The sequence below is a fragment of the Drosophila bipectinata genome, unplaced genomic scaffold (assembly GCF_030179905.1).
Source record: "Drosophila bipectinata strain 14024-0381.07 unplaced genomic scaffold, DbipHiC1v2 scaffold_247, whole genome shotgun sequence".
In the NCBI taxonomy this organism is placed as follows: domain Eukaryota; kingdom Metazoa; phylum Arthropoda; class Insecta; order Diptera; family Drosophilidae; genus Drosophila; species Drosophila bipectinata.
The window spans coordinates 21,874-37,916 of NW_027222895.1; the positions used below are offsets into that span (position 1 = coordinate 21,874).

A 16,043-nucleotide genomic window follows, 5' to 3' on the forward strand; every position below is an offset into this window, starting at 1 on the left:
GCCCAACGTATATGAAGTCATTAATAATGATGAAGTACGTAAAGTAGTGACCTTGCATGTAAATGACAATATGTGTTTATTTAAGCACGGAAGGAAAATTACAGCAAGATATAATGTTAGCGATTTGTATACTAATGGAACCCTTGACTTAGGTCAATTCTTTCAAAGGCTTGAAAAGCAAGCCGGTATGCACAAAATCAGCCAACTTAAAGTGGCACCGTGGGAAAATATCTTTGAACATGTTTCAATTGATAATTTTAAAAATATGGGCAATTATATATTGAAATCATAAAGAGTAGCGCTACTCAACCCGGTGACCGTAATACAAAATAATAAAGAAAAAGAAGCTATATTGTCTAAATTTCACGATGATCCAATACAAGGTGGTCATACAGGCATTACAAAAACCTTGGCCAAGGTCCAGAGGCACTATTACTGGGAAAATATGTCCAAATACATAAAAGAGTACATAAAGAAATGTCCTAAATGCCAAAAGTCAAAAATAACTAAACACACAAAGACCCCTTTAACAATTACGACACACCAATAAATGCTTTCGACAGAGTGATATTGGACACTATTGGTCCACTGCCAAAATCAGAAAATGGCAATGATTATGCAGTCACTTTAATATGTGATTTAACTAAGTATTTAGTTGCCATACCTCTTCCGAATAAAAATGCCAATACTGTCGCTAAAGCAATATTTGAATCTTTTATCCTAAAGTACGGTCCAATGAAGACATTCATTACGGACATGGGAACAGAATATAAGAATTCAATTATAGACGATTTGTGCAAATGTTTAAATATTGAAAATATTACATCCACAGCACACCACCACCAGACAGTTGGAACAATAGAAAGAAGTCATAGAACTTTCAATGAATACATACGATCTTACATTTCGGCTGATAAAACTGATTGGGACGTATGGCTTCAATATTTTGTCTACTGTTTCAACACGACCCCCTCTATGGCACATACTTATTGTCCATACGAGCTAGTATTCGGTAAAACAAGTAATTTGCCAAAACATTTTAATAGCATAGATAGTGTAGAAGCACTATATAATATAGATGACTATGCTAAGGAGAGTAAGTATAGATTAGAAGTAGCCTATAAAAGAGCTAGAGTTATGTTAGAAGCAAATAAGAATAGAAATAAACTACTATACGATCATAAAGTAAGGGATATAGGTTTATCAGTAGGTGACAAAGTTTTATTAAAAAACGAGACAGGTCATTGATCCTAAATATACAGGTCCGTATATAGTAACTGAAATAGGAGATAGAGATAACATAGTAATATTAAATGATAAACATAAGAAACAAACAGTTCATAAGGATAGATTAAAAACCTTTATTTCATAAATTGCACTTAGTATGGCCATACAAAGACACACATACATAGATAAATAAATACACATATTTTTATTAATAATTTAATTTTCTATGATTCTAACCACAAAACAAATAATTTAAAAAAAAGATGTATTAATTAGAAATTTTTATTATAAAAATAACTTCATTATATTACGTTATTTTTCAAAAGGAGGGAGATGTAGTATGCCCATATATTGAATACCCACTGTACCGAGAGTACTTAAAGGGTGCGCACTGTAACACTTTGTTGCAGTGTTTACATAATCCAAAGTCCCGGTCATAAACCCTAAGTGGCCGAAATATGAACCGATCGTTATGCCTTAGCCCGCACACAGAAAGTGCTAGTGTCAGCATAATCGTAACAAACGGTCAGCATATGCATACCCCTCGCGCCTCCACTTGAGAGCGCATAACAACATATATTATTATATTCCTTTATATATAAGTACATAGCCGTCTCTCTGCCGCCGCCTGCGAGCAGCGCTGCTACGAGACTTAGCCTTACTTAGACTTAAGAAATATTGTAAAAGTACAGAGACATTTTGAACGTTGGAGCGGCACCTCAGCTGCTCCTTCCAAATAAAGACCAACCAAACTCAACTCTTGGTGGTATCCTTTCAACACAGGACTTATAATACTCTTCCAGTGCATATGGCGGCAAAAAATTGAATGGGATCAGGAGCTACCTGAGAAAATTCTAGAAGAATGGCGCCAATGGAAAACCATTTTGCAAGAAATAAGGACTTTCGAGGTCCCTACATTCGTCGACACCAGCGAGCAAGCATATTCTGCATTCTGATACTTGCGCGTGGCAACGGATGACAGAGTGGTGGCACCTTTAAAACCACTTTCGATTACGCATATGGAGCTGCAGGCAGCAGTCATGGGAGCACGCTTACCCCAAAAGGTTATGAGCACACGCAATCTACGAATTGACAACGCCACAACGTCGGACTCCAAGACAGTGCTGCAGTGGCTAACTATGGACCCCCGCAACTTTTATCAGTTCGTGATGCACAGAGTCGCCGAAATTCTGGAAACAACACTGGTCGAGCAATGGCGGTGGATTCCTTCAAAGCTGAACGTAGCAGAACGATCCCGAGGGCAAGAGTTGGAAGCTTCGAGAGGCCGTTCACCTATACAGGCGTTTACTATTTTGGCCCGTTATTGGTGAATGTCGGCCGGCGCAAAGAGAAGAGATGGGTAGCTCTGTTCACCTGTCTTACGTTGCGCGCGGTGCATTTTGAGATCGCCTACAGTCTAGGTACTAGTTCATGTATCATGTGCCTAGCCAATTTTATGGCCCTTCGAGGGACACCGAGGGAAATATTCTCAGACAACGGTAAAAATTTCAGAGCCACGGAAAAAGCCGTGCGCGAGGAGCTGAAAAAGATCGAGCACGATAAGATCACTATTAAGTTCGACGGCATAAAGTGGCAATTCAACCCACCAGGAGCACCACACATGGGTGGAGCATGGGAGAGACTCGTCAGGACAACGAAAGGAACCTTGAAGAAAATTGGCCCAAGTTACTCTTTCAACGACGAGGGGTTGAGAAACGCACTGATGGAGGCGCAATTTATCATCAACTCGCGACCTCTCACGTTCGTAAGTTTGGATTCCGAGGATGACGCTGCCCTGACTCCAAACCACCTGCTGCTAGGATCAGCGAACGGATACAAGCCGCTGCCAAAAGAGGGAATGAATCTGAAGCGTAGATGGAACGAGACTCAGCGCTTCGGAGACCGCTTTTGGCAACGATGGGTTAAGGAGTATGCATCCGTGTTAACCAGGCGATGAAGTTTTTTATCTCTCTCTCTCTCGCGCGCCATGATTTGAGTTTAAATGAAGGAAAGAACAACCAAATCCCTGTTTGCTTAAAAAATCGTGCACCAACCTCGCCCCGACCTCAACAGTCATTGTGTCATTGCCGTGCGCTGGGGTGCAGCCGACTCAAATTCTTGGGTGCAGCAGCACTCACAGACCTTATAGACCTCGTGAAGATCGCTCCACGTAGACTCGTAGCCTTCATTCGTAATCCTGGATGGGACCTCGAGCTGCCGCAGGTAAAATAACATAATCTTGGGCATTCGTTTCATTCGAGTTGCAAATAGTAAATTTTCTTCGAGTCAGAAAAGGCTTTATATTTATGGTTTTTATTTAATTTATTTCTAATCTAACAATAACTCATTAAAATTCGAATGGAAAAACAATTTTTTTTTAATATTTGACAACGCTTTTCTGTAACTAAATTTCTTGCATTTGAAAATGTACGTTCCCAAGCCGCGCTGCTCGTTGGAATGCAAAATATTCTGCAGTTTTTTTTGTGCAGAAGAGGAAAAAATTGCTTATTTATATGCCACCAAGCTAAAGCATTAAAATCAATAGTGTATGTAACATTAATGTTACAATATCCAGAAATTTCTTGATTCACCTTGTCTTGTATTGTCTTAACATGGGAGACATCGCAATATCTAACTGGTATTCGTTATTGTTGAGGTCAAAGTTTGAATAAGACTCTTTGTGTTTTTATATCAGTGGTGGGCAAACTCTTATTTTACATAGCACGCGAGTATAGGGTAGGAAATTCTGCCGCAGCGCTGCCGGCACACTGACAGTGTGAGCACTCTCAAATATTTTTTAGAACTCTCTCATTTGCTCTCATTTTGATTCATTTGTCAGCACAAATTAAAAATCAAAATGTTTCCACTGAGAAAAATTTTCTCAGAAATTGGGTTGGAAAAAGTTTTGTCCATAGAAAATATAGATAGAAAAGCGTAGCTTTTTACTTTTTTTAAAACTCTGGCTAGCAAAGCTTTCTTTAAAACAAAATAGACTATTTTAGTGCCCATTCCAACTTTTGAATTAACGAAAAATGAAATAAAAAAATACGTTTTTTTCGCTCAGTGAATTCTGAGCTCTCATTGTTTTTCTCTGCTACGCACACACTCAAATTTTAAACATGTGTTAGTTTTGCCCACCACTGTTTTATATGTAAGTAGCTAGAGATCCTCGTTAAGAGGCCTGTATATTCAGTTTACTCAACAAGAGTGATTAACTGAATCAAATGCTTTTCTAAAGTCTGTGTAAATAACATCAATTTGACATCCCTTTTGAAAGCCATCTATGACAAAGGATGTCAGCTCCAGTAAATTTTTGGTGGTGGGGCGACGCTTAATGAAGCCATGCTGACATGGAGAGATGATCGTAGTCCTCTTCGCTGAGATCGATCCCGTCTAAAAGTGGTGTACTTACTTGGAAAAACTTTGGAGCTAAAGATCTCTGGATTTAACCAAGTTTCTGTAAATGCTATTATATGGGATGCAAAGAAAGACCTATCAGAATATAGCTTGGGGAGTTTGCTACGTAGCCCCCTAGTATTCTGATAGTTAAGAGTTAGTGGGGAAACTAGTTTTTTGGGTTAGTGGCCAAAGAAGAGGGGGAGGGTTGGTCGGTGGTTCCGATATTGGGAAGTCTCACTCCCACTGGTTTATTAACTTTTTTTTTCACGGAACTAGGCTGATGTTCTTGGATGAAAAGATTCTCTGGCCAAAAACTGGGAGAACAAATCGTCTTGAACATCAGCGCTTCTGGCCAAAAACTGATTCTCTGGCCAAAAACTGGGAGAACAAATCGTCTTGAACATCAGCGCGGGCACACGAATCTTAAAAGAACACGTGCGCCTTGTATAATTATATTTAAATTTAGTTATGTCCTCCACCTTTATATCGGCTTTAGTTTTGGCTTTGATATAAGCCGAGATATCAATCTCTGAAGTATCAGGGGAAAGCCGAGAAACAAATATATGTTTCTATGGAGGAATTTTGGTGTCGCAGGTACGAGCACTGCACCATCAGTCGGTGCCGGTGGTCCGGACTTTGGAATACCCTTTTGGTTGACTCTGACGGGGGTATCGTTCCCTAGGACCTGTGGCATCACTTGAAGGGATACCACGGAGGACATATCAGACAATTGCTCATTTTCCATATATATATAATTCGGACGGCGACTTGTTCTCATTTCTAGCCCTTGGGTGGCTAATGATATGAGCGGCTGCATTATTGACGGCTGAGCAGGCTGAGGCGGATCACAAACAGCGTATTTTTTAGTCCTAGGAACAAACCTAGGAAACCGGGAACAAATATACCGCCGCAGCTTCAAGCGCGGCTCAGGACATTGACGACGACGCTATTAGGGGGAGGTTCTTTTGGATTTTTTTGAAAAAATCGATTTTTTTTTTTTAATAAAATGAAAGTTAAATATGTGTAGAATATACGTGCTAAGGGATATTTCGATACGACGCGTATTTCTTGAGCTAGAGCGTTTCAAACATACCCATGATAACAAGAAAGCTATCTAAAGGAAAAGTTTCTAAAAACTTTAAACGCGTTTTTCTCGGAACCATGTTTTCAAACCTCTTGTCGCGCACAGGGCTCGTTCTATTGATCCGATTTCCTTCATTCAAAAAATGTTTAAAAGTACATACTTTTTGGTATGCCTTATACCTAAAATTGGCATAAAAAATTGTTTATTTATAATTTTTAAACGAGATCAAAGTAAAAAAAAAGAGACAGAATGTCAATTTTTTTTAAACGTCCATGAACCAAAATTAATTGTCGTTAGGTATAAGGCATAGGAAATTCCATCAATTTTAATAAATTATATACATTTCTAATTTAAGTTGACTAGCAGCGGCCCTACACTCGACAAGCAGAAAAATAGAGGTCTACGAGATCCTCCATTTTGAAGCCGCCATTTTGAATTTCCTGAATATTGAATATTTTTTTTAATCGTTAATAAACAACGAATTAAAAGTTCAAAAGCATAAGTTCGTATGTCTTTTCATTTTCCCGCAATCCATTATCAAAGTTTGCTTAATTTTCGGAAAAATCCAAAAGAACCTCCCTTTAATGATTACGATTCGGCCGTCATAAATTTTTTAGGGGAAAGTCCCTCCTACCCGTCATCAGACGAAGAGTAGCAGATGTAGAAATGAAGCTTTTAATAGACACGGGCGCGTCAAACAATTTCATCCGTCCATACGAAGGGTTGAAAGGCGTCCGCCCAGTAGATTCGCCATTCTCGGTACATTCCATCCAAAACGTCACCACAATAACAAAAAAATGCTTTGTTTCCATGTTTAACTTGAATGCTACGTTCTTCATCCTACCAGATTTGTCCTCCTTTGATGCCATCATCGGACTTGACCTGCCAAAACAAGCAGGGGCATCACTTAACCTAGCTTCCGGGCACCTCAGATGGGGCACCGAGACGGAAAAGCTAGAGTTTCAATCATGTCCCAATGTAAATTTCACTGAGGTGGACTGCTCTAGTGCACGCCCTTTGACCAGAAGAGCATTTTCAAAAATGCTAAGCGACAGGAAAAACGCCTTCGCAAGCCCAAATGAGGCGTTACCTTACAACACGTCTGTGGTAGCCACCATCAGGACAGTTGATGAGGAGCCCATTTATGCCAGACCCTATCTGTACGGTCATTTTCGTTGTCGTAATGTTGATTACGTAATGTTAGTGCATACCACAACCCTACAATCGATACCTTCTCGATTCTATCGATCTCGAGGGCCCAGTCCCTTTGGAAAGCGGGACATCTCTAAGCTTCTTCCAATTGATACGACTAAAACACATTTTGTTATACTGCCAACATTGTTTGATCTCTAAAATCAATTCAAATTAAATTCAGTGACATACTTGAAACAAACCCTGTGTTTTTATAAAACGGCAACAGCAAAGTCCCCATAGCAGACTTCTGCTAATTATTGACTCCCGTATTCTATCGGCGCAGTCACAACATTTTTGGTGGCCCATGATGGCCAATGAATAAAATTTGAATTGATTTGGAACAAACAATTGGGCTCAAATTAATCTGAAACAAACGGCTATTAACCTATGCCACGTGGAACCACGCTTTCTACGAATAACGTACCGAAGAACAAGGGATCGCTGCGCGACGAATAACGGACAAAGGAAGGAGAGATTGCTGCGAGACGAATAACGGACCAAAAGAACGACGAATTGAAACTGGAAACTGCTACACAGACTGACTGGAAGCCGGTGAGTGTTTGTATGGGAGGGCTGTGATTTCAAGCGTGCTGTTGTAAATTCAATAAGACTATGGGTATCGACGATGAAAAGACAGGCACACAAGCCAATCCTTCCCCATCCGACCAGTTTGCTGGTTTGCACGCGAGACAGAAGGATTTATGGAACAGGTTGACGCAACTCGAGCGTAACTTCAAGAAGGATAGCCAATCCCGAAAATCCAAACATTATTTTCTTCAGCGACTTAGCACGTTAAAGGATTTATCCACCCTGTTTGATGCGAATCACCAACAATTGGTCGATCAGCTGTGTCCCAGTCAACATGTATATTTCTCAGACAACCTATACGAGCGGTTTGTTGAAGAGCACCAGCACATCTTCTGCAACATCTCGGAAGAATACGACAACAAGTTCTCAGTGATAGCCCAAGGTTCGCCACCAATCGAGTCCGTCACTCCAATTTTATCATCCAACATTCCGCTTCCGAAGCTTCCAGTTCCACGCTTTTCGGGAAGCTTTACGGATTGGCCCTCGTTTTACGATGGTTTCCTACAACTCATCCATGACAACAACACTCTCTCTAACATCCAGAAGTTTCGCTTTCTTAAGCAGGCCTTGCCCGAAGGACGGGACCAGGATGTCAGTCACATGGCATTAAAGGATTCTGGGTATACGGTAGCCTGTGATCTCCTCGTCAAGCGCTACAACAATCCACGTCTCCACTTTATGCACACCATGGCGGCACTGTATGGTCTTGAGTCGGTTCCCAAGGAAGCTGCAGAAGGTATAAGGCGCGTGCTAACCCTGGCTAATGTTTGCATTAGTGATCTTCGACGTTTAAAAATAAACATTGATTCCTGCGATCACTGGCTAGTGCATCATCTGTTAACCAAACTACCAAGCAGCACTACGCAACCGTGGGAGCACTCATTGGGGAGCTCCACCGTGATTCCAACCTTTTCGATGTTGGAGACTTTCCTGCTGGAGCGCTTAGTTAGCATCGACCTACTCGAAAATCGAAATCAACCACTTGGAACTCGTTCAGCACCAGGACAATCTTCCCATCCATGTGCGCCTAACCAATCATACTTCAATTCCACTAACCGCCACAGTTTTCATGTGACTACGGAAATGGGAGCACCCCAGTGCACTCTCTGCCAAAGAAACCATGTTCTTCGGAGATGCCCCAGTTTTCTCGCCAAGGATTGCTTTGCTCGTAAGACGATCGTCGATCGCATAAAAGCATGCCTCAATTGTCTCAGCACAGGCCACGCGCTAAGTCACTGCGGCAGCCTCGCAATTGCTTACAGTGCGGCCAACGCCACCATACGCTACTGCATTTTCCGAACATAGCAACCCAGCCTACCAACTCTGCCCTATCGCGACAGCCAGCCCTATCGCGAACGGTGTCCATAGCGCGCAGGGCACCCAACAGAGCGTAGCATCCCGCTCATCTGTTTTGTCTCAACAGCACAGCCTAGCCCCCGGCTTAACTGCTTCGAAAGAGACGCAACTCCTCAGCGCAGTTGCCACCTATCAAAGTCCATCCACCACGATTCTCGCCACGGCCCTAATCCGAATTGTCAACGACCAAACGGGACAATCTGTTTTAGCCAGAGCGTTGATTGACCATGGCTCGGAAGGAACACTTATCACCGAAAGCTTAGTACAGACTAGGGTTGTTGGTTTTTGAAAAAATATCGTATTGATGATATTTGCTGTGAAAAAAATATCAATCGATAATATTCAGAAATATCACCCAAAAAAATCGATATATCGAGTATTTTCGATATTTTTTATAGTCAGTCTAAATCTATAGTCTAAATTTGAAAAAAGGTTATTTTTATAGCCGTGCAGAGGGTATTATAATTTTGTCCAAAAGTGCGCAACGCAGTGAAGGAGACATCTCTGACCCTATAAAGTATATATATTCTTGATCAGGATCACCTCCTGAGTTGATATGAGCATGTCCGTCTGTCCGTCTGTCCGTCTGTCCGTCTGTCTGTTTCTACGCAAACTAGTCTCTCAGTTTTAAAGCTATCGTCTTGAAACTTTGCACACACCCTTCTTTCCTTTGCACGCAGTATATAAGTCGGAACGGCCGGGATCGGCCGACTATACCCTATAGCTGCCATATAACTGATTGATCGGAAATGGTATAACTTTGGTGTTTTTAGAGTTAGAGAGTTCAAATTTGACATGAAAGCTATTTTTGGCAAAATAATACGACATGCCAAATTTCATAAGGATCGGCCGACTATATCCTATAGCTGCCATATAACTGAACGATCGGAAATGACCCAACTTTTGTGTTTTTGAAGATAGAAAGCTGGAACTTGGTACAGATTATATTTTGATCCATCCTACCAAATTTCATAAGGATCGGCCAACTATATCCGATGTTTGCGATATATATCCGGTTTTAGCTGCAAGGGTATATAAACTTCGGCTCCGCCCGAAATTAGCTTTCCTTTCTTGTTAAATTTAAAAAAAGGTTTTAATATGTGTTTTCATCCGCCATGAACTGCAAATAAGACATATTTTTTTATTTAAAAAGTGAATTGAAAAAACAACAAATATTTATACCCACTCTCAAGCAACTTTTATTTTAGTTCTTTGAAATAAAAAATAACAAAATTATTAAGGACATTGTATTCAAATTTATGTATAAAAAAAACTTAATACAAAAAAAAAAAGTTTCATGGAATTCATGGAATATGTACTTAATAATTCTAATTACTTAATTCTCTTATTTAATTTAATTACTCTTAATTACAAAATAAATCTTTCTTCAATGATTTAAAAAAAACTCTTTCGGTTATATGCTGGTCTGTCATTCGACTACGGGAGTCACAGACAATACATTTAATGGCAGAAGCCAACCGTTCAGATGGAACCGAACTTCCAGGCGTGATAAGAAAACTTAAAGCAACCTTCGCTAGCATCGGCTTCGTTGAAATTTGTGAGTTCCAGAATTCCAACGGATTTGTCTCCCAACTACAAAATGGCATACTCAAGTAAACCTGCATTTCCTTTCTTTCGCAACAAATATCGGAGAACACCAACTCAAAAATCACGAATATATAAATATCACGATAATAATATTTTTTTAAGAGAAAATATATCGATATATCGATATTTTGATATATTTCCGACATCCCTAGTACAGACCCTATATCTGCGGAAATAACAGGGATCGGCGACTCCTCTCACAATCGTTGTCGACATAGTACCAATTTTGTCCTAAGCTCGATTTCAGGTTCCCAGTTCACATCGTTTGTATCCACTGCATTTATTCTCCGTACACTTACAGGGCAACTTCCAAAATCGGATGTCAACCCTCGCTCATTCCAACACCTTAAAGGATTGCAACTCGCCGATCCCAATTTTGCCCGCTCCGGTCGTATTGACGTGCTTGTGGGCGTTGATCTTATTCCACAATTGATGCTCCCAGAAATTCGACGAGGAACTCATGAGAAACCAATCGCACAAAACACTCTTCTTGGTTGGATTGTTTTTGGACCAGTGAGGAAATCCATGACACACTCCATCACTGTCCGTTGTAACACCACGACGCTTGATCATCTGGTGCAAATGTTCTTCGAACTAGATAGCGAGCCGTCTGAACGCCAACTCACCACAGAGGAACGATGGTGTGAAGAACACTTTCGTCAAACCCATGTTCGACAGCCCAACGGGAAATACATGGTTCGCTTACCACTGAAAACCTTGTTCGACCCGTCACAAGTTCTAGGCCGATCAAAACATATAGCCTTAGCAGAAGTCCCCATAGCAGACTTCTGCTAATCATTGACTCCCGTATTCTATCGGCGCAGTCACAACATTTTTGGTGGCCCATGATGGCCAATGAATAAAATTTGAATTGATTTGGAACAAACAATTGGGCTCAAATTAATCTGAAACAAACGGCTATTAACCTATGCCACGTGGAACCACGCTTTCTACGAATAACGTACCGAAGAACAAGGGATCGCTGCGCGACGAATAACGGACAAAGGAAGGAGAGATTGCTGCGAGACGAATAACGGACCAAAAGAACGACGAATTGAAACTGGAAACTGCTACACAGACTGACTGGAAGCCGGTGAGTGTTTGTATGGGAGGGCTGTGATTTCAAGCGTGCTGTTGTAAATTCAATAAAACTATGGGTATCGACGATGAAAAGACAGGCACACAAGCCAATCCTTCCCCATCCGACCAGTTTGCTGGTTTGCACGCGAGACAGAAGGATTTATGGAACAGGTTGACGCAACTCGAGCGTAACTTCAAGAAGGATAGCCAATCCCGAAAATCCAAACATTATTTTCTTCAGCGACTTAGCACGTTAACACGTCGATCAGCTGTGTCCCAGTCAACATGTATATTTCTCAGACAACCTATACGAGCGGTTTGTTGAAGAGCCCCAGCACATCTTCTGCAACACCTCGGAAGAATACGACAACAAGTTCTCAGTGATAGCCCAAGGTTCCCCACCAATCGAGTCCGTCACTCCAATTTTATCATCCAACATTCCGCTTCCGAAGCTTCCAGTTCCACGCTTTTCGGGAAGCTTTACGGATTGGCCCTCGTTTTACGATGGTTTCCTACAACTCATTCATGACAACAACACTCTCTCTAACATCCAGAAGTTTCACTTTCTCAAGCAGGCCTTGCCCGAAGGACGGGACCAGGATGTCAGTCACATGGCATTAACGGATTCTGGGTATACGGTAGCCTGTGATCTCCTCGTCAAGCGCTACAACAATCCACGTCTCCACTTTATGCACACCATGGCGGCACTGTATGGTCTTGAGTCGGTTCCCAAGGAAGCTGCAGAAGGTATAAGGCGCGTGCTAACCCTGGCTAATGTTTGCATTAGTGATCTTCGACGTTTAAAAATAAACATTGATTCCTGCGATCACTGGCTAGTGCATCATCTGTTAACCAAACTACCAAGCAGCACTACGCAACCGTGGGAGCACTCATTGGGGAGCTCCACCGTGATTCCAACCTTTTCGATGTTGGAGACTTTCCTGCTGGGGCGCTTAGTTAGCATCGACCTACTCGAAAATCGAAATCAACCACTTGGAACTCGTTCAGCACCAGGACAATCTTCCCATCCACGTGCGCCTAACCGATCCAACTTCAATTCCACTAACCGCCACAGTTTTAATGTGACTACGGAAATGGGAGCACCCCAGTGCACTCTCTGCCAAAGAAACCATGTTCTACGGAGATGCCCCAGTTTTCTCGCGAAGGATTGCTTTGCTCGTAAGACGATCGTCGATCGCATAAAAGCATGCCTCAATTGTCTCAGCACAGGCCACGCGCTAAGTCACTGGGCAGCCTCGCAATTGCTTTTTTAAACTATATTCTGATAGTTCTCTCTTTGCATCCCATATTATAGACTTTTCAGAAACTCGGTTGAAACCGGACGATTATTAGCTCCGAAACTAAATTTTAATATTCCTAATAGAAGGACCAGAAATTTCAGTCATTCAGGACCAGAAACATTATTCCTTAGCCATTGGTGTTTGACATATGCACAGCAAGACCCACTTAGGGTATTAATTAAGAGTTATTTATCGTTGGTCGCAATTTTGTTTTAGTTTTTAGTTTTTTGTTCCTTACGGCTATTGTTTCTTCATATATTTGTTTTACGCAGGGTTTGTTATTAAATATAAATCTGCAATTATTAAAAAGGGTACAGCCAGCTTTTGCTTGACTTTATGTCTTTTTTCTTATTTTCCTTATATTCACAAGTTTTTTTTATTTATTTGTGTGGTAAAGGTATTTTTTGTGCAACAACAACGCGAAAAGACGCTTTCAGCGCTTTCAATGTTTATATTCATTAATTAATTAATTAATATACAACATAATATTTAAAACTCGAACAATATCAACCTCGATTGCAATGAGTCTAAACGACTTAAGCACACAACGTCAACTTGAGCAAGACGAGAGACGGCTCTCAGTACAAAGAAACAACGCTTACTTCACTTTCAAAGCAACCGAAAGTAATGCATGCTTATCCCAAACACGGTCAATTACCCCAAAATTGGCCGAATTCTGAAACGTAGAGACCGTGAAAGCGCGTACCCCTCGCTACCATCGATGTCTCCGCAGCCAAAGAGCGCAGTAACTAGCACCGCAACCTCTTTGACAACGTCAACCGTAACAACAACAACAGCCGCAACTGTAACGACAGCGCGTTTAATGACGTCATCAGCTAGCAGCGCAAACATTGATACTTCTGCCACTGTGCTGCCAGAAAAAGAAAACAAAAACAAACAGGCATGCTCCGGTTCTCACTTTCGGTTTTCGTTTTCGTTTTGGGACCAAAACCGAGATTTCCGTTTAAGGTGCTCCGGTTTTCACAAGTTTTTAGTTATCGTTTTGCTATCGAAACGTTTCATTTTTCATCATTTCTTGCTGCCGAAACAGCTGATTTGAGGTTTGGTTAGCAGCAAACAACGTGAAAAAATGCCTTTCTTATTTTCAATTGCATCTTTCGAAAAGAAAGCAAAAGTTATTTGACTTAAGAAAATCTAAGCAATTAAGATGTAATACATGTGTTTTTAATATGTCTGACGACCGGTAAGTCACATTTACAACATTCAAAATTTTGCCTCTAATTTATGTTTATTGCAGTTTTGTCCAATCATTTAGGATTGATAAAGACACTTTTAAAAAAATATTGGAGACAGTCAAGCCACATTTAAAAGTAACCACACTGTCTCACTCTATGCAATTGGCTTCTGTATTGCGATATCTTGCTACTGGATGTTATCAGTTCTCAATCGCCAAGGACCACCATATAAATATAGGACGAAGCACATTTGGGAAAATTCTCCACATTTTTATTCCGTTGCTGGACAGGCTTCTTTGTCAGGAAACAATTTGCCTTCAGGTGTCTAGCCAGCAAATGCGGAAATCTAGCGAATACTTCTTTAGCAAACATCAACTGCCAAGAATAGTCGCCTGCGTGGATGGAACTCATATAAAAATAGTGAAACCTCTAAATAATGCCTCTGTTTTTTTTTTAACAGAAAGGGCTATTACAGCATGAACGCCATGGTTGTAAGTAGAATGTCTAAATTGGTTATAGTTACGTTAAGATTTTACTTTTACCTACAGGTTTGCAACTATAATATGGAGATTATCGCTATTGATGCGACGCACCCCGGATCTTGTCATGATTCTTTCATTTGGAATCATTCAAGCGCCAAGGAATATTAGTCGAGAACAATAAATGAATATTTTGTTTTGGCAGATTCTGGCTACGCACAGGAGAGTTTTGTGTTAACTCCCTACGGGAGCGCAGAGATGGGGACGCATCAGCATCGATTTAATTTAAGACATGCTGCAGCCAGAAACATAATAGAACAAACAATTGGTGTTCTTAAAAGCCGTATCCGTTGTTTACAACGATGCTTAAATTATCAGCCCATTTTTTTGCTGCCAAATTATTAACGTAACATATGTAGAAGACGGAATTTGTCAATAGGTGACGACTTTCAATTGGAGGATATTGACAGGCTATAAATGATAACGACATTGAAGGAAATGATGACAGACCATCTGTACGCGACGAAATTGCTCTATCTCTGCCAATGTAACAAAATAAATAAACAAATTATTCATTGCAGTTATTAAAATCTATTTATTCTTTTTTTTTTAAATTTCTTCTAACTTAGAAAGTAGTTCTTTTTTTAAATTTAAGTCTTGCTGTTGAAGACTTTCCATTTTTTGGTAATGCTCCTTTTTTAAATTTAAGTCTTCTTGTTGAAGACTTTCCATTTTTTGGAAATGCTTTGTCATACTTAAATTAATTTGCTTCACTTCCTCTACCTGAGCTACGCACAGACTCTGCAAATCAAATTCTGCAGCTGTGCGGCGACGCTTTCGGCTCGGTTCCTCCTCCTCTGGGGCTATCTCCTCAGCTTTTTCCTTAGCCACCTCTTCTACTATAATGGTGGTTGGTGCTCCATATGCCACAGCACCAACTCCCTCGACCATGTCAAAAAGCCCGCAGAGCTTTGCCACGTCCTCCTCCATGGCTGTCAGCGGTTGCTGGCAGTAAGGACCCCCGCCCGTAGCCCTGACCTCTGCCTTATTTTGGGCAATTTTTTTTTCGAATATTGGCCTTCCAATCGCACCAAACCTTGAATGTAATATTATAATATATTAGTTTGTCATAATTCTGGGGATACTCATACCTTTTTCCATCCCGCAACATCTTTAATTGGAGGCCCAATTGCGTTCAACGCACCGGCAAGCTCGCTCCATTTAGCTTCTGCAGCCACACGATCGCCTTTGGCGAATCCACGCGCCAAACTTTCGTTGCCCTTCATAAAATTCAGAAAAACTTCATCCTGATATGATGATTTGTGTTTTCCCCTGCAAACAATATATTAGTATTATTGTTTTCTATAAAAATAAGCTTTTTTACTCACATTTTTAAAAAAATAGTTTTTCAAAGGCAATTACTTGTTTTCCACAAATTAAGGGGATGCCACCTTTTCAATGGATTTCATTTTCATTTCATTCCGGTGTTTTAAACAATTTTTTTTATACACTTTTAGCACATAACTAATTA

General features: G+C 40.7%; 2 protein-coding genes and 1 pseudogene across 2 annotated transcripts; all 3 read left to right on the forward strand.

The window, feature by feature from the left end:
• The first annotated feature begins 2,440 nt into the window (after positions 1 to 2,440).
• Positions 2,441 to 3,184, forward strand: LOC138927405 (uncharacterized). Its single transcript, XM_070282705.1, has one exon. It carries the CDS (start codon positions 2,441 to 2,443, stop codon positions 3,182 to 3,184), a length of 744 nt encoding a protein of 247 aa, XP_070138806.1.
• Positions 3,185 to 7,516: 4,332 nt separating this feature from the next.
• Positions 7,517 to 8,797, forward strand: LOC138927406 (uncharacterized). Its single transcript, XM_070282706.1, has one exon. It carries the CDS (start codon positions 7,517 to 7,519, stop codon positions 8,795 to 8,797), a length of 1,281 nt encoding a protein of 426 aa, XP_070138807.1.
• Positions 8,798 to 11,609: 2,812 nt separating this feature from the next.
• Positions 11,610 to 15,063, forward strand: LOC108118681 (uncharacterized; annotated as a pseudogene).
• Positions 15,064 to 16,043: the final 980 nt, after the last annotated feature.